The sequence below is a fragment of the Diospyros lotus genome, chromosome 8 (genome assembly GCF_014633365.1).
Source record: "Diospyros lotus cultivar Yz01 chromosome 8, ASM1463336v1, whole genome shotgun sequence".
NCBI lineage: Eukaryota > Viridiplantae > Streptophyta > Magnoliopsida > Ericales > Ebenaceae > Diospyros > Diospyros lotus.
The window spans coordinates 14,712,331-14,734,381 of NC_068345.1; the positions used below are offsets into that span (position 1 = coordinate 14,712,331).

A 22,051-nucleotide genomic window follows, 5' to 3' on the forward strand; every position below is an offset into this window, starting at 1 on the left:
AACTAGAAGCATTAGGTAGAATTCCAGTGCCTACTCGAATCAGTTCTACAGTGGAACTTGAAAGAAATTCCACTAGTAGGGTAACCTAAAACCTTTTTGAAATCATTATCATTAAGTCGTCCAGCTTTTGATCAATTTTAGTGCATTCTTCCTTGATTCCTTTCTCCATTGCTTGCCTCTGAAATTGCCTCCAATAATGACCAGAATCTGCCTCTGAAACTGCTTCTAGAATTGCCTGGATCTACTACCAAGAATCAACTGCTCTGATACCAAATGTCAAGATCTAGGTTTAACCTAGGGTTTTTAGTGGAAATTGGAAGAAGGAGAGAGAGAGAGAGAGAGAGAGAGTTCAAAAGAACAAAAGGGAGTAAGAACAAAGGAAGAAATAAAGAATGGGGAGAAATCAAAGAGAAATTCAAAAGAGCATTGAGAGAGAAAAGACTTGAATTCTGATATCATTCAACTAGATTCTCGAAACTGTGGCATAGCTTTATATATAAAGCTATCTAGCAGTTATTTCAACTTTACAATGATTACCACTTCCACTTCCACTACTCCTAATTATAACTATAAGAAATAACTACAACTGCATTAAACTACAGTTACTAATATATCCTTGGGGGTCGTGACACTCTACCATCGCCTCATAAATGTATCCCATTGCAGATCTCTTTTCACCATCAACCAACCTAAGGATTCAGACTAAAGGACCAAATACCTTAAGAATGTAAACAATGTTAGTCCAAGCATTAATATGGTGGCAAACGCTCTTTTACCTGCAGCTTCCTTAGCCCATTTGCTGCTTGTCCAATCCTTTGAGGTGAACATTTTTCTCAAATTTGTCTTTTGCTTATGTATTCTCAAAAGTGTGAGACAAGCAGTTGCAAATCACATGACACCAACTCGAATAAGCTCTCTTTCTCCTGTAAACTTCCTCAACATTCACCACTCCTGGTCTAACATTTATACAAGGCATTCAATTGCATTGCCCTCTTCAATATCCTACCAACAACAGGCATTTTGCCTATATCTTCTAACATTAAATCAATGCAATGGGCCACAGAAGGAGTCCAATACAAATGTTTTCGCTTTGCTTGAAACAATTCCCCTAAAAATTAAGATAAGAAAATAAATTTTAAATTTAAACACTGACTAAAGTAAGATTATGAAAATGAATTGAAGATTTTGTAAGTAGATTCAAAATTGAATTGTCTTGCCTGCAAGGACATTATTAGATGCATTATCAGTGACAACTTGGACAACTTTTTTCTCTCCGATACACTCCACCAGGCTATCAAGTAATTCAAACATTTTCTTCCCAGTCTTTGAATAATCAGAAGCATCAACAGATTCCAATAGAAATGAACCCTTTGGAGAATTTACCAAAAAAATTATCAAAGTTCTCTATTTCTTATCAATCCATCCATCAGCCATAATAGAGTGACCATACTTTCCCATTCTTCCTCATAAGACTTCATCATTTGTTTCGCATCAGCAACTTCCTTATGTAACAAAGGAACCCTAACCTCATGGTAACCTTGATGGTTTCATCCCAATGTCGAATTGGCCAACGAATTCAGCCATCACAGCAAAACTAGGATAGTTGACAGCATTGAATGGAATTGCCGCATCATACATCCATTTAGCTATATCTCTACAAGCTTTATCACGCAATTCCTTTTTACAAATTTCATTCATCGTAGTTTGTTTCATCCTCTTCCTATCTTGCAATATTTTCTCTGCACTAGGAGTACAAAATACATCTATTGGCCCTTTTACTTTTGGCTTTTTCGCATTGAAAGACTTACTACTGCCCTCTTTTGAACTCTTGATTTTAAGTCCAACAATATCATCTTCATCTATATCATCACCAAAAGCATTCACATCTCAAAATTTGGAATAGAACTTTTCTCCACTCTCATTGCAGCTTTTTTCTTCATAATTCCTTGATTTCTTCTTTAATATGCGGTGGACATTTTGCACAAGGTTAAGTATTACGGAATCCTCCAACAATATGTTGCTTAGCTCTATAAATTCCTCCCTTTGTAATTTTTTTTCGCAAAAATTACATATTAGATCATTTGTGCTATTTGGATTGGCAAGACGAACATATTTCCAAGCTGGGTCTTTTCGATTACTAGCAATGCTACCACTAGAAGACTCCATAAATGACTAAAATTAAAAAAGAAAAAAAATACAACGGAGTGAATGCCGAAAGTTGGGCTATCCAGTTACCCAAAGAAGACTCTTGATTTGTACAATTCCTAACACTCACCTAAAGGCCTAGCCTTATGATAGGAAAAAAACAGCTTTCTTCGCTTTCAGTTCCGCACCAAAAAGCACAGATGCGGCTCTCAATTGCTGCTTGAAAGCTGCCCCTAAGCTTAGTAAACATGAGACCTGTCAAGGTCCACTCTTCCCACTTGATCCTGCAAGCCTATACTTCTTGCTTTGATGGCTGTCAAGTTCTGTCATCCAGTTACCCAGAAAGCTCCCGTTAGCTAGTAGCTTTGATGGCTGCAAGCCTATTCAGTTCTGAAAGCTGCGAGCCTATACTCCTGGAATCGGTTGGTCGCTTGCTTGATTGGAAGGACTGCCGCTTTACTCTCTTAGCAATGGCTACTTGAATCTTGTTATGTCCCAGTGGTAGTTTTGTAATTTTTTTGCAATTTCTATTGTAATAACCGCAGCCCACATGGGCCACTTGTAGCGAGAGCTAGAAGCTTCTTCCCATGGTTACAATATGAACTGTGGAAGGACCTACAAAAGGCTGATTACTTGAGGATGGGACTTCTATGTTGAATGAGAAGATCTTTCCCTCTTAAATTCTTTATCTCTTCCCTTTCAATTCTCTCATTTTCTCTCCCATTCTGTCTCTATCTCTCTCTCGATCCTTCTAAATTCTGTTTTCTCAAGTCTTACCTCCGAGACTTGACATTTTGGTATCAAAGCCGGTCGTCCTTGGCCGAGATTCCAATATCAGAAGGTGTGTGATCGGTGAATTGTATCGAGCCAGAAGGAATTTCGAATGGCGGAAGGCACTAGGATGAAGCAGCTGGAGAATAGGATGGATGCGATGGAATTCGGAATGAATCAGACACAGGAGGCTGTAGCCCAGAGTAGAGAAGAAATAAGGGCAATCTGAGAAGAGCTGTGCGAAGATATGGCAACTTCTTGAGAAGGAGTACAACAAGAATTAGCAAGGAACGGGGAGAACATGGAGCAATTTGGACAGAGAATCAACAGCATGTTCAACATGCTGTCGTCATTGCCTCAATTCCGATTACCCCTGGAATTCCCTCCCAAAATAGGTTCCGAGCAAGGAATGGCAGGAGCAAGCCTCTTCCCGAGGCCACAAGCAATCACTGAAGCGGGAAACTCATACTACGAGAAGACGAGAGATTAGGTAAGAGAAGCTAATTCCCCTAGATCCAATCAAGGCCCAATGCCGCAATTGGAGATCCCTCTCTTTGAAGGATCCAAACCAAGGTGATGGATCCGCAGGTGTGAGAGATTCTTTCAGTTTTATGGGGTAGTAGAGAATCAAAGGATCAATCTAGCTACTACCTACCTAAATGATTAAGCTGATGCCTGGTTTCAAGGCTGGTTTAGATCGAGGGGAATGAATGTGAGGTGGATAGATTTTGCTAAAGAATTATGTGTAAGATTTGGTGAAAGAAACATGGCAGATATAGTAGAAGAATTCAACAAGCTTAAACAAAAGGGATCAGTGACTAAGTATCAAGAGAGGTTTGAAGAATTAGGGGCACTAATGTGGAATGTGCAGCCTACATTAACAGACCAATACTTTGTGTCTAGTTTTATTAGCGGCCTCAAAGATGAATTAAGATCAATGGTAAAAATGATGATGTCTACCACAGTTAGACAAGCTGCAAAGAAGGTGAGACTTCAGGAGTTAACGTTGGAGGCCATCTACAAGAGGAATCGGGCACTGATCAGGCCCCTACCACCCAATAATCATACCTCAGGAGAAAATTCCAGAGCCTTAATGACTGGAAGGACAGTAAGTGGGCCTAGGGCCAATCCCAATCCTCTACGATCTACTACTATGGAGCAGAGGAGACTCATGGGGCTATGTTACAAGTGTGGAGAAAAGTTTGGGCTAGGACATATCTGCAGGAGACAATTGTTGAACATGGAAGGAGAAGAAAAGGACGAAGGTGAAGAAGGGGAGGAGATAATGGAAGGGGGGACTAGCCAAGAGGCAACAACAACCCATAACGTTGCGGAAACAGAGCAAGAAGGGGTGGAAATCTCATTTCATGCTCTCAGGTGAGGCATAACAGGAAAGATCATCAAGGTGCCAGGGAAATGGGGAGGAAAGGAAACTACTAGTACTAATTGATAGTGGTAGTACGCATAGCTTCCTAAATGAAGCTACGGCCTTAGAGTTGGGATGTAAGATGATGGCCACCACTCCCTCATCAGTGACAGTGGCTAATGGTAGCAAAATGTATAGCCACAACAAGTGTGAAGGGTTCAAGTGGTTTATGCAAGGACAGTCGTTACAAAGTGATCTGAGAATACTTGAACTGGGAAGGTGTGACATAGTGTTAGGCGTTAATTGGATGCGAACTGTAAGTCCCCTCACATTTGACTTCAACAAACTGGAAGTCACAGTGGATATGGGGAGTACCAAATTAACGCTGAAGGGCATCACAGAATAGGGAGTGTAAAATGATAGAGGGCGGCAAATTGAGGCTGATGCAGAAGAAGAAAGGGCAGATTGCCGAATTATACTCTATTCATGTGCAGGAATGGGACGAGCAGGAAGGTAAAAAAGAGGTGAATGTACAAAGGAGGGAGAGCAACTTGGCCACCCTACAATCCTCACCTAAGGTACTCCTTCCTGATAACTTCCACTTACTCTTGCAAGAATTTCAAGACCTCTTTCCTGAACCCCAATCACTGCCACCCAAAAGAGCCCTTGACCACTCTATACACCTTAAACCAAACTCACTAGCCATAAACATAAGTGCCTATAGATATTCACCCATCCAAAAAGCCGAGATAAAGAAGCAAATCTCTAATATGCTCTCTACCTCTATCATCAAACCTTCTCAAAGCCCATTTGCCTCTCCCGTGTTACTTATTAAAAAAATAAGATGGGTCATGGAGGTTTTGTGTTGACTACCGTCAACTCAATACCAACACTATCAAAAACAAGTACCCGATACCCCTAATTGATGACCTCTTAGATGAATTGAATGGAGTACGCATTTTTTCTAAATTGGACCTGAGATTCGACTACCACCAAATCCGGATGACCCCTAATGACATACCCAAAACTGCATTTACTACTCATCAAGGGATGTATGAATTTGTGGTGATGCCCTTTGGGCTCACCAATGTCCCAGCCACTTTCCAAGCCCTAATGAACCAAGTTTTCCAGCCTTACTTGAGGAAATTCATCCTAGTTTTCTGTGATGACATCCTCATGTACAACCCGAACTATGAACAACACCTAGTTCACCTTCATACCACCTTTGAGGTCTTGACTTCTAACAAGTTGTATGTCAAGCTATCAAAGTGTACCTTTGCTGAAAAGAAAGTGGAATATCTAGGCCATATTATATCGAGAGAAAGAGTGAAGACTGATCCAAATAAGATCACAGCCATGGTAGAGTGGCCCAGGCCGCAAACAGTAAAAGAACTAAGGGGTTTCTTAGGGCTAACGGGTTACTACTAGAAGTTTATACAAGGTTATGGCCCCATCAGCAAGCCCCTAATTGAACTTCTCAAGAAGGACAGTTTCCAATGGAATCCAAGAGCAGAGACAACTTTCTTAACACTTAAGAAGGCCATGACAGAGGCACCAGTGCTAACTCTCCTAGATTTTTCTAAGAAGTTTGTGGTCGAAATAGATGCATGTGACAATGGGATAGGTGTGGTGTTAATGCAAAAGGGAAGGCCCTTATCGTACATTAGCCAAGCTTTAGCCCCTAGGCACCTAGGCCTAAGTGTGTATGACAAGGAACTACTAGCCGTGTTAGGAGTTGTTGATAAATGGAGGCATTATCTAGAAGCAGGTGTCATGACCCTAGGGCTTAGCTAGGGTTTAGAAAGGAATTTGGATAAGAATTAAGAGGAAGGGAGAGCAGAAAGGGAGGGAAGGAAGACTAGAACAGAATTGAGGGAGAGAGAGAGAGAGAAGCCGTGAGAGAGTATTTAGAGAGGGAATTGAGATTCAAATCATTCATTAAGTCCTTTCTCTAACTACTCAAGCCTATTTATAGGCTTACAATTGAAGATGCTAACAACAACACTATAAAATGCAACTAATGTAACTAATAAGGAAAACACATGACATGTATTACTAATATATCCTTGGGGTTCCTTGGGGTCATGACAATCCCCACCCTTCAAACAATTCTTGTCCCCAAGAATTGATAGTTGTTGACCCCATTCCTCAACCAATTCCAGCCCTAGCAATCTGGTTTCTTCTTCGCCTTTTCTTGTGCTTATCTCGTATCTTCTTTTTCTTTTGCCTTTTCGTGTCATTTCCTTTAAAAACATTAGTACTATGACTTGTTGCAATAGCAAGTCCAGCCATCCCCCTCATCCTGATTTCCATGGAGAATGCTTCCAATTGATCCATTATAGCTGCAACCATATCATTTCCAATCATAGAAAGGAACTCCAACTTCGTTGCAAGCCAAAATCTGAATCGGCGTTGCAGCTCTCCAACTGAAAGAAGAATAAACAAAACAGCAAGAATTTTGTTCCCCTCAACAAAAATTTCTTCCAAGCACAAGCAGCCTCCGTTAATCTCTAACCAACCTTGAATTGTACTCCAATGGCCATTAACTTTAATTAAAGCACCCTTTGAAGTAACAGCAAGACTATCACTCACAGCAGCTGCAGGATTGTGCAAGTCCTCAACCTCCTGCTTCTTCCTTTGGTCCAAGTCCTCGTTACGTGGCTGTCTTTCATCATTGGCACGGAACCTATCAGCAACGTCATCCTCATATTCCGAAGTTACTCCATCCGTTTCCTGCAAATATAAGCTGTAATTTTCGCTAATATCTATGTCCGATCTCTCTTTATTGCTGGAGTTTTCAGTTTTAATTGGCCAGTCCAGCTCCAAATTTTCCTCAGATTCTTGCTGGTCATAATTTGCAGTCTTAGAAGCTCCATCAATCAGTTGGCTGCCCTTAATATAACTGTTAGGCTGCAACTCTTGCTTTCTAAAAATGGCTTCCAAAGCGAGTTCCTGCAGCCTTGCTCTCTCGGCTGCCTCTTTCACAGTTGTCGGCATCATCATTCTGACCATTGACCTTAGTTTGTCCTTCAAACCACTAATAAATCTTGATACAAAATAGTGCTCCGTTAGAGTTGGCTGAGCACTCCACAATAGGGACCTTAACTCCTCAAATCTATCCCAATAATCTGTCACCGATCCCTCCTGAATTAATTTGTTGAACTCCTTAGTCACCTTAATCATGTTCTTCTTCATCCCAAATTGGTCATGTAAATTTCCAGCGAGATCAGTCCACTTGATCTCCCATTCCCTAGACATTGGAGTATGATTGGAAGTGTGGGAAGATGAACATCTTACTTGAATTTCCGATTTCAAGGCCTGTAGTTCCCTTGCCTCTTGCAAGCCATAGGTCATAGGAAGGGTGCCATGTTTGGGCAAACTTGGATCAGCAGTCGGGGAGGAAAATCTGGTGACAACATGTTGAACATGTTGTTGATCCGCTGGACATGTTGCTTCATCATCTTCTGATGCCTCTCCAAGTCTCTCTGCACTCTTTCTTGAGAGGTAGCTAGTCCCCAACGCATGTTTGCTTTGCTAGCTGCATTATCCTCCCAGCTGTGGGTCATTGCCTTCTGCGTGACCTTATATTCCCTAGCTCCAAAATTCAGCTGTTGCTGCTGCCTTCGATAATCACTTGATCTTAGTCGCCACCAAGAACAATCTTCAGGTCCGATTCTTCTTCGTTGAACTTCTCGAATTTGTCGAAATTTCAAGAATCACTGCCCAATCCATTTCGTCACTTGTTGTGGTTTGACCATCCCAATTCCAAGCCGCAAAGCTTGAGTAACGATGCAGTAGCTGAGAATCAACTGCTGCAATTCTGCCTTCTAATAATCTGCTTCGTCTACTATTTCCGAACCCGACCACTCCTGCCTTTCACCTCAATCACATGCAATGAGTTTGCTGAAATCAAACTGATTTAAGGCTACCCCAGCGGAGTCAGAATCGCTCGGCCACCGTGCATGGAAATACAAAATGTCGAACAAGACTAGCAGGAACGAGTCCCAGAATGATGCCAATCTCTGTAAAAACTTACTGTATATCGTCGGAATTCATTGCTCAACTCCCAAACCTACTGCCAAGGATTGTGGCGCCTTCACTACTCACCGAATCTAAGTAATTCTTGATCGCCACCCAATCACCGTCCACTATCTCGCTTCTGAAGCACTTCCGCTGCGTAACTCCTCTTCCTATCCAGTCTGAGTTTGTCACTGAAATCAATTGCATATGGCCGCGCATGTAGATCCAATCCTCCCGTTCTGTATCAAATTCGTTGCGGCTCGGCTTCTTATTCTTCCAAATTCAATACCTCTAATCCGCAATTGAATTGACAATCATAGCCTACAGTCCGTAAGAACTTGTTTCTCACAGTCACCCTCCTGCTTTGTGTTCGTAGCCAAGACAGCCTTCAATTTCCGAACCTAACGCTATGGTTTTGCCGATTGTCAAACTCGCTTGCGTCTTCTTGTCATCACTACAAATTCAAGACCGCTGGACTTACTTCCACACCGTGCCTTAACCACTCGCCAATCACGAGGATCCGTAATCACCGAAATTTCACTTATCTCTGCCTTGGCTCACAATCGCTGAAATCTGCTTCACTTAGATCCATCGAGATCTAGATCTGCTTCGCCTCCAATTTTAGACTTGATTAACTCAATCAAGTCAGCCGAAAATTTCCGCCAGACTGAACCGCACTCTGATGTTCAGCAATCGTTATTTCCTCTTCCACTTCACCCTAGTTTCGTCACTAGGACTCATGAAGCAGCCTAGAGCAGATTCTGCAACCTAGTGTCTCGATTGATTGAAATCACAACTGAGGAACGACGGCTCTGATACCAAATGTCATGACCCTAGGGTTTAGAAAGGAAATTGGATAAGAATTAAGAGGAAGGGAGAGCAGAAAAGGAGGGAAGGAAGAATAGAACAGAATTGAGGGGGAGAGAGAGAAAAGCCGTGAGAGAGTATTTAGAGAGGGAATTGAGATTCAAATCATTCATTAAGTCCTTTCTCTAACTACTCAAGACTATTTATAGGCTTACAATTGAAGATGCTAACAACAACAACATAAAATGCAACTAATGCAACTAATAAGGAAAACACATGACATGTATTACTAATATATCCTTGGGGTTCCTTGGGGTCATGACAGCAGGACCCTTCATTATGAAAACAGACCACGAGAGCTTGTAATTCCTGAACCAACAAAGGCTACACGCCCAGTTACAGAGGAAGGGAGTGTCCAAGTTAATGGAGATGGATTATACCATTGTGTATCGCAAGAGTAAGGAAAACGTGGTAGCTGATACCCTCACGAGAAGAGAAGAAAAAGGAGAGTGTAGATCAACAACGATTGTGGTACCCGAATGGGTTAAGGAGGTAACAAGAAGCTATGACCAAACACCGTGGGTGCAAGACCTAATAACTCAACTTGCAGTACAACCCACGAGTAAACCAAGGTATACTATTTCCAATGGCCTGCTAAGGTTCAATGGCAGGGTAGTAGTGCGTGAGGATGAATCACTCAAAAGGCAGATCATAACCTCTCTACATGCTTCACCCATAAGAGGTCACTTGAGAATACAGGCCATTTATCAGAAGGTCAGACAAATGTTCTACTGGCCGGGGCAAAAGAAGGTGACGATAAGTTTTATGCTGTCATGTAAAGTTTGCCAAAGGTGCAAGCATGAGAATGTGGCTTACCCAGGTTTGCTGCAACCCTTGGCAGTGCCCGATCAAGCATGGGAATGGATCTCTATGGACTTCATAAAAGGGCTACCCAAATCAGAGGGCAAGGATGTGGTGTTAGTGGTGGTAGATAGGCTGACTAAGTTCTCCCATTTCATCAGTCTAACCCACCCCTTTTCAGCACAAGAAGTAGCAAGAAAATTCATGGATTCGGTAGTTAAATTACACGAGGTTCCGAAGTACATTGTCTCGGATAGAGACAAGATCTTCACAAGCATGTTTTGACAAGAATTGTTCAAAAGTATGGAGGTAGGGCTACACATGTCCACAACCTACCACCCCCAAACAGATAGCCAAACAAAGAGAGTTAACTAGTGTTTAGAAGCTTACTTGAGATGCATGTGTTTCAACAGGCCAAGGAGTTGGAATAAATGGTTGTCATTACCTCAATAGTGGTACAACTCTAGCCACCACAGTGCCATCAACAGGAGTCCTTTTGAAGCTATGTTTGGCTATAAACCACCCCTCTTACTAGCCTTATCGAGTTCTACAGCCACCCTAGCTTCGGTGGAGCAGTACTTACAACAACAGCAGGGAGTTTTGAAGGAATTGAAGAGAGAATCGGCCATAGCCCAGAATAGAATGAAGCAGAATGCCGATAAGAAGAGGAGTAACAAAACCTTTGAGGTGGGGGACCAGGTCTACTTCAGAGTGAAGAGATCTATGCAACAGCCATTCACTGGCACCCTGGCATCTAAGCTAAGTCCAAAGTACTTTGGGCCATATACTGTCGAGACTAAAGTGGGATGGGTTGCCTACAAGCTCAAACTACCGCCACAAGTCCACATGCACCTTGTATTTCATGTGTCTGCTCAAGAAAGCCATAAATCCCCAAGTGACAGTTAGTTCAGAGCTCCCCTATGATGGATGAGGAAGAGGAAGTGCCCGTGGAACCACAAGCTATTCTGGACAAGAGGGTCTCATCTACCAGGGGTCGTTACCCTTAACTCAAGTGCTGGTCAGGTGGTCTCACATGGACCCTCATCACACCACTTGGGAGTACTTACCGAAATTGCTAACTCAATTCCTATGAGCTACCAGACTCCTACAGATTCTTGAGGACAATAATGTTTTCTAGGGGTGGAGAATGTTATCTCCCAATGGTAGTTTTGTAAATTTTTTGCAATTTCTATTGTAATAACCGCAGCCCACATGGGCCACTTGTAGCGAGAGCTAGAAGCTTCTTCCCACGGTTACAATATGAACCGCGGAAGGGCCTATAAAAGGCCGATTACTTGAGGATGGGACTTCTATGTTGAATGAGAAGATCTTTCCCTCTTAAACTCTTTATCTCTATTAGGCCCCCGGTTTTGCATACTTACTATAGGCGTCACAAGCATCCGAAGGGAGTTGAGGGTACAGCTGGAGGAAGCACCAATCAGCAGGTGCGCTAAGGGGTAGGATAGATATTTGGCTGGTTTGTGTAACAAACCAGCAGACACGCCTGCATAACCTAATACGGTTATGCAGGAGAGAGAAGGGAATAACAGCTTATAAAAGGGGTAGGAAGAGAGTGAGAAATGTGTGAAGAATTTGGAGTGATTGTAGGAGAGTTCTGGGCCTCTCGAACGCCCAGTTGCTGCTGTTCTTACTTTCATTTTCTTGTAATTCCAATTTTGAAATACAATTCAATCTATTTCATCCTTTGGAGATCCTTCCTATCGGTTGGATCACATCATTTTGGTATGAGAGCAATAGTCGATCGCCATGGTAAACTTAACCGAGAGAGTGGGGGACCTGGAGGGGAAGGTTGACACGATGAGGGGAGAGATTCAAACCATCAACCGGAACGTAGCAGAAATGCTGGAGCAGTTTGCTATCATGCGCACAAGGTGGGACGAACAGGAACGAGAGCGGAAGGCTAAGGCTCATGGGAACGACTGGCCACCGGAATTGACCCCAGATTCCGAAGTGACACCAGGAGGGGGTATGAGTCACAGAATGGAGGGAAGCATGAGCCCTGCATGGCGACCGGAGGGGAGAGGTAGGAGGTTGGAAATGCCTACCTTCGAAGGAGACAATCCAGACGACTGGATTTTCAGGGCGGAGAGATACTTCACGATCAACCAGCTCTCGGAGGATGAGAAGATAGAGTCCGCTGCATTATGCTTCGAGGCAGGGGCCCTCGCTTGGTTCCAGTGGGAGTCTAGGCGCAGGGGGATCCGTAGCTGGGAGGGGCTCAAACAGGGAATTCTTAACCGATTCCGCCCAACTCAAGAAAGGTCGCTGGAAGAGAGGTTCCTTGCTCTGCGACAAGAAGGCACGGTTAAAGAAATATACGCTGATGTTTGAGGCATTGGCGGTACCTGTGTCAGACGTCTTTGAGGCGTTCTTGGAAGGACATTTCATCAACGGCCTTCAGCCTAAAATTAAGGCTGAGATCAGGGTATTACAACCCAGAGGGTTGGATCGAGTCATGCTAATAGCGCAATGTATAGAGGATAAAAATGCAGCCGTCCTGAGCTGCAGTAGGGGGTTCGGATCAGTGGGAAGTAAAATTCCCACCTACTCTACCACTAACACCGTTAGAATCCCTCCCACTCAATCCAGAAGCCCGACTCCTTATTCGAGAGCCTCGAACCAGGTGAGCAGTAAGCTACCAGTGGCCAAGAGTGGTAGTAATGTTCCTTTTAAACGGCTCAGTGAGGCTGAGTGGAAAGCCAAGAGGGAGAAGGGATTATGTTTCCGTTGTGATGAGAAATACTTGATTGGCCACAGGTGCAAGAACAAGGAGCTGCACGTTATGATGATCTATGATGAAGAGAAAGAGAGGGAAGGATCCGAAAGGGGAACCACGGAGGTGAGAGAAGACGAGGGAGGAGAGGAAATGCACCAAGGCAGTGAAATCATTGAACTCTCTATGAATTCGGTGGTTGGTTTAACAACACCGCAGACCATGAAGCTACAAGGCGTTATCGAAGGGCAACCAGTAGTAGTACTGATCGAATGGGGGGGGGGGGGGCGACGCACAACTTTATAGCAGCCGAGTTAGTTCAACGACTGGGACTGCCGCGAACAGAAACGACTGGTTATGGTGTTATCATGGGAACGGGAATGGCAGTGCAAGGGGACGGGATTTGCAAGGGGGTAAAGTTGCATCTACAAAACTTGCAAATAGTGGAAGATTTTCTACCTCTGGAGCTGGGTAGCTCAGATGTAATTCTTGGGATGAAGTGGTTGGCTGCGGTGGGAAAAATGAGAGTGGATTGGAAGGCCTTGACTATGAAGTTCCAGGTGGGGGGATTAGCCGTGACCTTGCAGGGAGACCCTAGCTTGAGCAAAAGCTTGGTATCCCTGAAGGCAATGATGAAGGCTTTCAAGGAGAATGGAGAAGGAGTGCTGCTTGAATTGGGAACGATGGCATCTGATTACAGTGACAAAACGGTCGAGATCCCACCGTTCCTTAAGCAAGTGTTAGCTGAGTTCGAGGAGGTGCTTTCAACACTAAGGGCTGCCTCCTTCCAGAAAGAAGGATCATGCCATCAACCTGCTGCCAGGCACAATTTCGATCAGTGTGTGGCCCTACCGTTATCCCTATCTACAGAAAAACGAGATTGAAAAGATGGTAGGAGAGATGCTAGCCGCAGGGATCATACAACCCAGTTCCAGCCCCTTTTCGAGCCCGATTCTGCTGGTCAAGAAGAAAGATGGAGGGTGGAGGTTTTGTGTGGATTATAGGGCATTAGATAAGGTGACAGTGGCCGACAAATTCCCAATTCCAGTGATTGAAGAGCTGCTAGATGAGCTTCATGGAGCCAAGGTCTTCTCCAAACTCGACCTTAAGTCCGGGTATCACCAAATTCGCGTCAAGGCAGAGGATATTCCAAAGACAGCATTCCGGACGCATGAAGGCCACTACGAATTCCTTGTAATGCCTTTTGGATTGACTAACGCGCCAGCCACATTTCAGTCACTGATGAATGACATCTTCAGAGAACAGATGAGGCGTTTCGTGCTAGTTTTCTTCGACGACATCTTGGTTTTTAGCAAAGACTTTGAACAGCATGCACAACACTTGTGCTCTGTTCTGGAGGTGTTGGCAGCTAACCATTTATTTGCGAATAAGAAGAAGTGTTCATTCGGACAATTGGAAATTGAGTACCTAGGTCACATTATATCACATGAAGGAGTCTCGGCTGATTATAACAAGGTAAAAGCCATGTTAGAGTGGCCCTCTCCCGCCACACTGAAGGAGTTGCGTGGTTTTCTTGGTCTCACCGGGTACTATAGGCGTTTTGTTAAAGATTATGGCAAGATAGCTTGGCCACTCACGGACAGACTCAGGAAGGGTAATTTCTTTTGGGATGAAGCAGCTGAGCAAGCTTTCCGCCAGCTCAAAGCTGCCATGGTGTCACTGCCCGTGTTGGCTTTGCCGAATTTTGACAAACCATTTGAGGTGGAGACGGATGCTTCGGGACATGGCATGGGGGCTGTGTTAATGCAAGACCATCGACCTATTGCATACTTTAGTCAGGCGTTTAATCAGTTCGGTAGGAGGAAATCAGTGTATGAGAGGGAACTAATGGCCATTGTGTTCGCAGTACAAAAATGGAGACACTACCTCTTGGGACAGAAATTTGTGGTCAGGACGGATCAAAAAAGTCTCAAGTTCTTGATGGAACAGAGATTGGTGAGTCCAGAATATCAGAAGTGGATGGTGAAGTTAATGGGATTTCGGTTTGAAATCCAATATAGACCTGGGTTGGAGAATAAAGCGGCTGATGGGTTGTCCCGCATCAGCCACTCTGCTGCCCTCCTAGCTTTAACCGTTCCTCAGGTTCTCCAACTGGATCAGCTAGCTAAGGAGGTAGCTGACAATGAAGAGCTACAAGTGGTGGTCAAGGACCTCCAGCGGGATCCTACTTCCAGACCCCATTTTCAGTTGGTGGACGGTTTCCTTTTTTACAAAGGGAGGATATATCTACCGAAGGGTTCTTCTCTCATCCCATTGCTCTTACATGAGGGTCATGATGGGAGTGTTGGGGGGCACTCGGGATTCTTGAAGACTTACAAGAGGATCGCGGCAAGTGTGTATTGGTTGGGGATGAAGAGGGACATTCACAGGTATGTAAGCCACTGTGCGGTTTGCCAGCAAAACAAAGTACTGGCACTCAAACCAGGAGGACTTTTGCAACCCCTTCCGATTCCAAATCAAATTTGGGAAGACCTTGTGATGGACTTTATCAAAGGCTTACCCAGGTCAGGAAAAATAGACTCGATTTTGGTGGTGGTTGATAGACTCAGTAAGTATGGCCATTTTATTAGGTTGAAACACCCTTTTTCTGCTGGAGAAGTGGCAGGAGTCTTCATCAAGGAGGTTGTAAGGCTTCATGGTCTACCATGGTCCATTGTGTCTGATCGGGATAAGATATTCATGAGCAAATTCTGGGAGGAACTCTTTCGTCTCCAAGGTACCAAGCTCCAACGCAGCACAGCTTACCATCCACAAACGGATTGTCAAACGGAGGTGCTGAATAGGACATTGGAGACCTACCTTCGTTGCTTTGCTTCTTCCAAACCAAAATCTTGGTTTGTGTGGCTGCCTTAGGCGGAATTGTGGTACAATACTTCATACCACACAACCTCTAGAACTACACCTTTCCAGGTCGTCTATGGGCGCGAACTGCCAGCAATACTTAAAGTTGAAAAGGGATCCACTTCGGTTTCAGTGGTAGAGCAGCAGCTTATCGAGAGAGATCACATTCTGGAGGAACTGAAGGCACAGCTACAAAGAGCTCAAGCTATAATGAAGAAAGGGACTGATGTGAAGAGAAGAGCAGTAAAGTTTCAAGTAAGGGATCTAGTTTACTTAAAACTAATTCCCTATCGTCGAAAGTCATTGGCTGGTCGTGCCAATGAGAAACTGGCTCCTAGATTCTATGGTCCGTTTGAGATTGAGAGGGAGGTTGGACCGGTGGCTTACAGGTTAAAATTACCTTCATCTTGCAGCATTCACCCAGTGTTCCATGTGTCTCAGCTGCGAGAGGCCAAAGGGGCATTGCAAGCCACGGTAGATATTCCCAATCAGTTAAGTGCAGAGCTGGAGATGCTGGTCGAACCGAAGGCAGTATTGGGAGTCAGACCAGGCAAAGGAAATAATGTGGGAGGTTTGGATGTTCTTCTGCAATGGAAGGGGTTACCCCCATTAGAAGCCACTTGGGAGCCTTTCAGCCTCATTCAGCAGCAGTTTCCAGGTTTTCACCTTGAGGACAAGGTGAAAGTTGGGGGAGGGAGTGATGTTAGGCCCCCGGTTTTGCATACTTACTATAGGCGTCACAAGCATCCGAAGGGAGTTGAGGGTACAACTGGAGGAAGCACCAATCAGCAAGTGCGCTACGGGGTAGGATAGATATTTGGCTGGTTTGTTACACAAACCAGCAGACACGCCAGCATAACCAAATACGGTTATGCAGGAGAGAGAAGGGAATAACAGCTTATAAAAGGGGTAGGAAGAGAGTGAGAAAGGTGTGAAGAATTTGGAGTGATTGTAGGAGAGTTCTGGGCCTCTCGAACGCCCAGTTGCTGCTATTCTTACTTTCATTTTCTTGTAATTCCAATTCTGAAATACAATTCAATCCATTTCATCCTTTGGAGATCCTTCCTATCGGTTGGATCACATCAATCTCTTCCCTCTCAATTCTCTCATTTTCTCTCCCATTCTGCCTCTATCTGTCTCTCGATCCTTTTAAATTCTGTTTTCTCAAGTCTTACCTCCGAGACTTGACAAATCTGAAACCCTAAGCATTCATTCTTATAAGGAACTAAGGAAGAGAGGATTTTAGGGTTTGGGTCGTTCTCCATCAGGCTGGGCTTTTCTTGTTTTTTACTTTTTTTTTTAAATATATTAACGATATGAGAGGTGCACATCCAGCAAGCCTCTCACCTCTACTAAGGCGCGCCTCAACAAATAGGCGTGTACCTCTTTAAGACCGCCTCGCCTTAGGGGGTCTAAGGCATAAGGGCTGGTGCCCCCTTGCACCTTGCGCCTGAGGCGCGCCTTTCACAACTATGGGCCCTTATAACTATTCTAAAATAAAGCTATGGTAAAATAATGATAAACAACATATAGAAAACAATAAATCATTGTGAAAAATACGATGAAAGAATCAAGAACTGTGCATGGTCTATTGACTAGTGTGAGAAAATTTGCTACCATAATATGGAGAGATTTGTATATAACAAGTACATGATAGGGGGAGTAAAAAACAATGTCCCCAACAATAACATCAAGCAATGCCTATTGCCAAACTAACAAGCGTCCAAAGGAAAAGTTGGATAAGTGACTAGTTGACTAATTAGCACATACATCGTGTTCAGTTTTCAACATTGCTACAGCTTAATCATCTTCTACTCTCTTTAGTTTTCTCACATAATCATTTTGCATATGGATTTTAAGTAGTTAGAAAGATAATAAGAAATGACTCCAAATTTAATCATGACTAACATTATAAGGTTGGATCTTCCATACAAGACTTCCTTACAATTAGTTTTTCATTTCTCATTTGAAAACATTTCAGTCTGCAAGCATCTAGCATCTCAATCCTAGATTCCTACTTTGAGTTTTAAGGGTGCTACGCCTGACCAAGTAAATCCACAACATAGCCAAATAAAAAATTAGCCAAAGTGAGTCGAAATGGGCCAAAGTGGGCCAAGGGCCCGAAAAGAAGGCCACGCAGACCAAGCCACAAGGGGGCCAAGTAAGGGTCACTCAAGCACACCTGAGTGAGGGTCACTCGAGTATATACCCGAGTAATAATCACTCGACCCCCCTTTAGTGCACGCCAGGCCACCACGTGGCCAATAGGCGACCACAAGCCACACGTGCACGACCAAGCTTGCACAAGTTGCGCGATCATCCTAGCAAGATCGGGCCATGCCAAGAGACCTCACTCAAGCCCATAGCAAGGTGAGGGTCACTTGGCCCCCGGTGCAAACACGTGTAGCCATTCTCGCAAACCGCAAGCTGCACCCTCGGCCATGTCGCACCCTCAACCATCCTTACACACCACGCCAGCATGACCAAGCATCCCGAGAGACCCTCTCTTGAGCCTATAGCCAAGCGAGGGTCACCCAACCATGGGCACACATTGCACAAGCCATGCGCCTAAGTATGTGTGAGTCACACGACCATACAAGCACCCACGTGGAGGTAGACATCCAAGCAAGGCTGCAAGCCACACCCGCATGGACAAGCATGCCGAGAGACCCTCACTTGGGCCTATAGCCACGTGAGGGTCACTCGGCCATAAGGCCCCATCGCGCAAGCCGCGCAGCCATGCAAGCACCTACACATGGCCAAGTACCCAAGGTTTGTGCCACCTACAGACCTCTTGTCCAAGTCAACATGCACGAAAGCCAACATGCCCGTGCAAGCCATGCACCACACCAAAGCCATGGGCCACATGGAAGACACTCAAGTGGCACCACCAAGAGACCCTCCCAAGAGAACCACGAGTCACTCACCTCCCCTAAAGATACCCAAGAGACCCTCGTGGTCCACAGCCTCTCTCCAAGCCATATAAGAGACCCTCCCAGAAGGCTGTGAACCCTACAAGACCCAATCAAAACGGCCTATGAGATGCCCGTCGAAAAGGGCAAGTCTTCTACCACATGTCAACCCCCTCCATCACTATAAATAGGGGGTCCCTCCCCCTTCATTGAGGTATGCTCACTCTCATATTCAAACTTCTTCATTGCGCTTAAGCTATCCATATTTTCCAAAGGCTGACTTAGGCATCGAAGGGTCTGCGCAAGGACACTCACCTGTGACCCTAATCAGTTTTCTCTCTCAACAAGTCACTCGTCGCAAGAGGGTCACCCATCATCGGAAAGAGTCACCCATCATCTGAGAGGTCAAATGTGTGCCACCTTGAGATGATCTCCCATATCATAAATTCATTGTTGTAGTCAGGCAACAACAAAAGGGATCTTAATTGCTGGAAATTTCGATCTTAGGTTCCTCCAATTGAATTAATGGCACTTTCAATGATATAGTCAAATTTTATATCAATAATAGTGATAAGGATAATCTGCACATTATTTTATCAATGAGTTCTTTTCCTTTTTTGATATATGTATCACTTCTATTATTTCAGAAGCTAATAGGCCATAGAAAAGGCCGAAGCAAATGGAATTGTTATTTTAGTTTATCTTGTAAAATTTATGGATATATCATTTGATACAAGCTGCACACACGAGTCCAGCAGGACTTCAACCCAGCATGTCATCATCAAGGAGCAGAAGAAGATACAGCATGCTAACAGCTGATCATTTTGCATGGAGCAGTAAGATCAGGTTAATCAAAAGCCATGCCCTCATTATTCTTTTCCACTCAAATCAGAAAATACTTTACAATCATATAAATATCTGACCACAATCAATAATAACCTACAAGCATGCCAGTTGCAAATCAATGCCCAAATATGTATGACACTTTAATTGAAATTTATACTTGTTGTAACATTTGTATTAGATTAGATTAAATGTAATCATGTATTTTGTATTGCTACATATTTTAATTCCTAATTTAGTGTTAGATTTAATTTGTTCTCCTAGAAGGTCTGTTTCTAGAAGAAGGCTGCCAGCTTTATGTGTTAGTTATTCAGTTAGGCTGTTAGTTAGTTTTATTCCTTGTGCTCCGCCACCCCTATGTCCTATAAATAGGGGTCGTGGATAGGTTTGTGTGTGAGTCTTAGTGTGCCAGAAATCGTGAAAGATTGTTTCCAGTTTACTGTCTTAAGTTGGGATTGAGTGCGAGAGGTTGGGAGTGGCTGGTTCTTAGCTTGTATTCCCTATTTTCCCTATAGCTTTCAGTGTATATGGGCGGGAGGGATTAAGTTCTCGTTGTAATCATCCTTGGTGGCTTCAAGATAGTGGATTTCAGTGGCTCCTAAGCAGTCTGGATGTAGGTCTTGGATTTCAAGACCGAACCAGGATAAATCTTGTTGTTTTCTCGTGTGGATGTTTTGTTTTCTTTTCTGTTCTTTGTTATCAATATATTCTTGAGTTAGGAAGCTGGTTGGGTTGAGAGAATAGAGTGGAAAGCTGTGAGATACTCTAACAATACTCAATCCAATCATGTTATGCTATTGAACATTGTTTTCCCTCCAAGCCTAGCCCTCTTATCTTAATAATTATGTTTCCGAAATATTCTAGGCACTTAATATCAATCATCAACTAGAAAGATAAAAGCGGGTACAAGAATTTGGCACTCAAAGAAAAGCATTGGCACTCAAAAACTTTTTCCAACTGCTAGGTTATAAATAGAAAGCAAGACGCACATCAACTATGGAAAGCCATAAATCAGTAAACAGAAGTTAGTTGAACTAAGCATACCGAGTCCCTGCAAAATGCCGAGATCGTCTAGAAATCAAAGAAACGCTGAAGTCCCGTCCAAAGATTGATAGCCGAATCTGAAATCAATTAATACATACAAAATTCTATGCTAAATCACAATAGACTTCAAAATAATATTAAATGAACATACATCAAAATTTGAATCCGTTCATATATCAGAACTCCTAAATGTATCAGATAAGAATAGACCCATTACTATGGAACAATAAATTCAACCTAGTTCTCTAATATATTAACACCACCAATTGTACCTAAGTGAAGACTTGGTCACATCAAAAGATGGAAACTCAAACCTACAGCCTTCAACAATACAAGAAGTCAAAAATTAAAATGAGAGTAATAGTTCAAATATGCCTCCATATCCTGCATCACCCTTGTTTCCAAAAACAAGAATGACTCAGAAACTTGTTAACTTGAACCTGGTAAAATCAAAAGTAGACATCTATCATGCGGCCAATCATTGATTTGCTTTCATGATGAAATTTGATTCAATTATCGACCACTATTAATGCCCCATTATTTTACACAAGTTATATTTTTCCTAGTACTAGCTAATTTGCTCAGAAACATCAATAATGTTTGTGATTTACTCAACATCAACTTGTGGATAACATTCGAACAGAGCCAATGGCATCTGAAAGATTTTAATAGCAATGCGTCTGTAAAATTTGAAACTCATATGTTATAGGGAATGTTTTCATGTCCTCACAAATTGTATAAATAGACTACCCAGGATTTCCTCTTACATTGATTTTTAAAGCAAAAATGTTTTGGGTTTCTCATCTAACAGATAGATGGTTAACCATTTGTCTTCCAACATAGTGTTTGACTTAATTTTGGTAATTGCACTCAAAAGGATACAGGAAAAGAGTTTGTGGCACTTCTGAAGATCACAGGGAAGCAATGATTTTTTACACTTGAAGCTTGCAAGCGAAAGAATCATCATTAAAGCAAAGATTGTAAAGGAGCTAGAGGGAATCAACTTTAGAAAAGGTCATCTGTCTAATATAATACACCAGTAATTATATAAACATCACTTAAATGAAGCTCTAGAAGTGCCCTAGAACATCTCATACTCTTAACTCTATGGCATTACATAAAAGACAAGGACTTCAGGCTATGCTACATGGACTAGGGGACGGGTGTCAGTTACGGGTATGCATCCAGAGGTTGAATATGTCAATTTCATGATTTTTAGGATACGGCAATATGTCTTTGAACGTAGGACATAGGTTCGAGGAACGACATAGGGGACAATGCTTAAGGAAAAAGAAGCACTCACTAAGGAATTCTACCCACTTAGCACACCTAAGTTCAACTTCTTTTGAGACTACAAGTATCTTAATGCCTGATGATCAAAATATAGAACAAATTCTAGTGGTAATAGATAGTACCTCCAATAGCGAAGAGACTAGAGAACAACATAAAACTCTTTATCATAAGTGGAATATTTTTGTTTAGCTTCTTTGAGTTTCTCACTAAAGAATGCTATTGGGCAACCCTCTTGGCTAAGAACACCTCCAATCCAGGCAACCTCAAAAACTTTACTAAAATTAGGGTGTTGTAAGACAGGTGTTGTGGCCATCCTTTCTTTAATTTCCTTAAAAGCTTTATCGGCCAAACTAGACCACAAAAACTCTCTTTTCTTTTGCTTACCTAGTATTT

At 43.1% G+C, this 22,051-nt stretch overlaps 1 protein-coding gene across 2 annotated transcripts in view; it reads right to left on the minus strand.

Moving 5' to 3' along the window:
* LOC127807412 (phosphatidylinositol-3-phosphatase SAC1) overlaps positions 1-22,051 on the minus strand; it is a 65,608-nt gene that overhangs the window by 39,484 nt on the left and 4,073 nt on the right. For both annotated transcript variants that reach the window (XM_052345241.1, XM_052345242.1), the window contains exon 5: positions 20,366-20,442. In XM_052345241.1, coding sequence (XP_052201201.1) covers positions 20,366-20,442 — 77 coding nt within the window. The remainder of the gene's footprint in view (positions 1-20,365; positions 20,443-22,051) is intronic.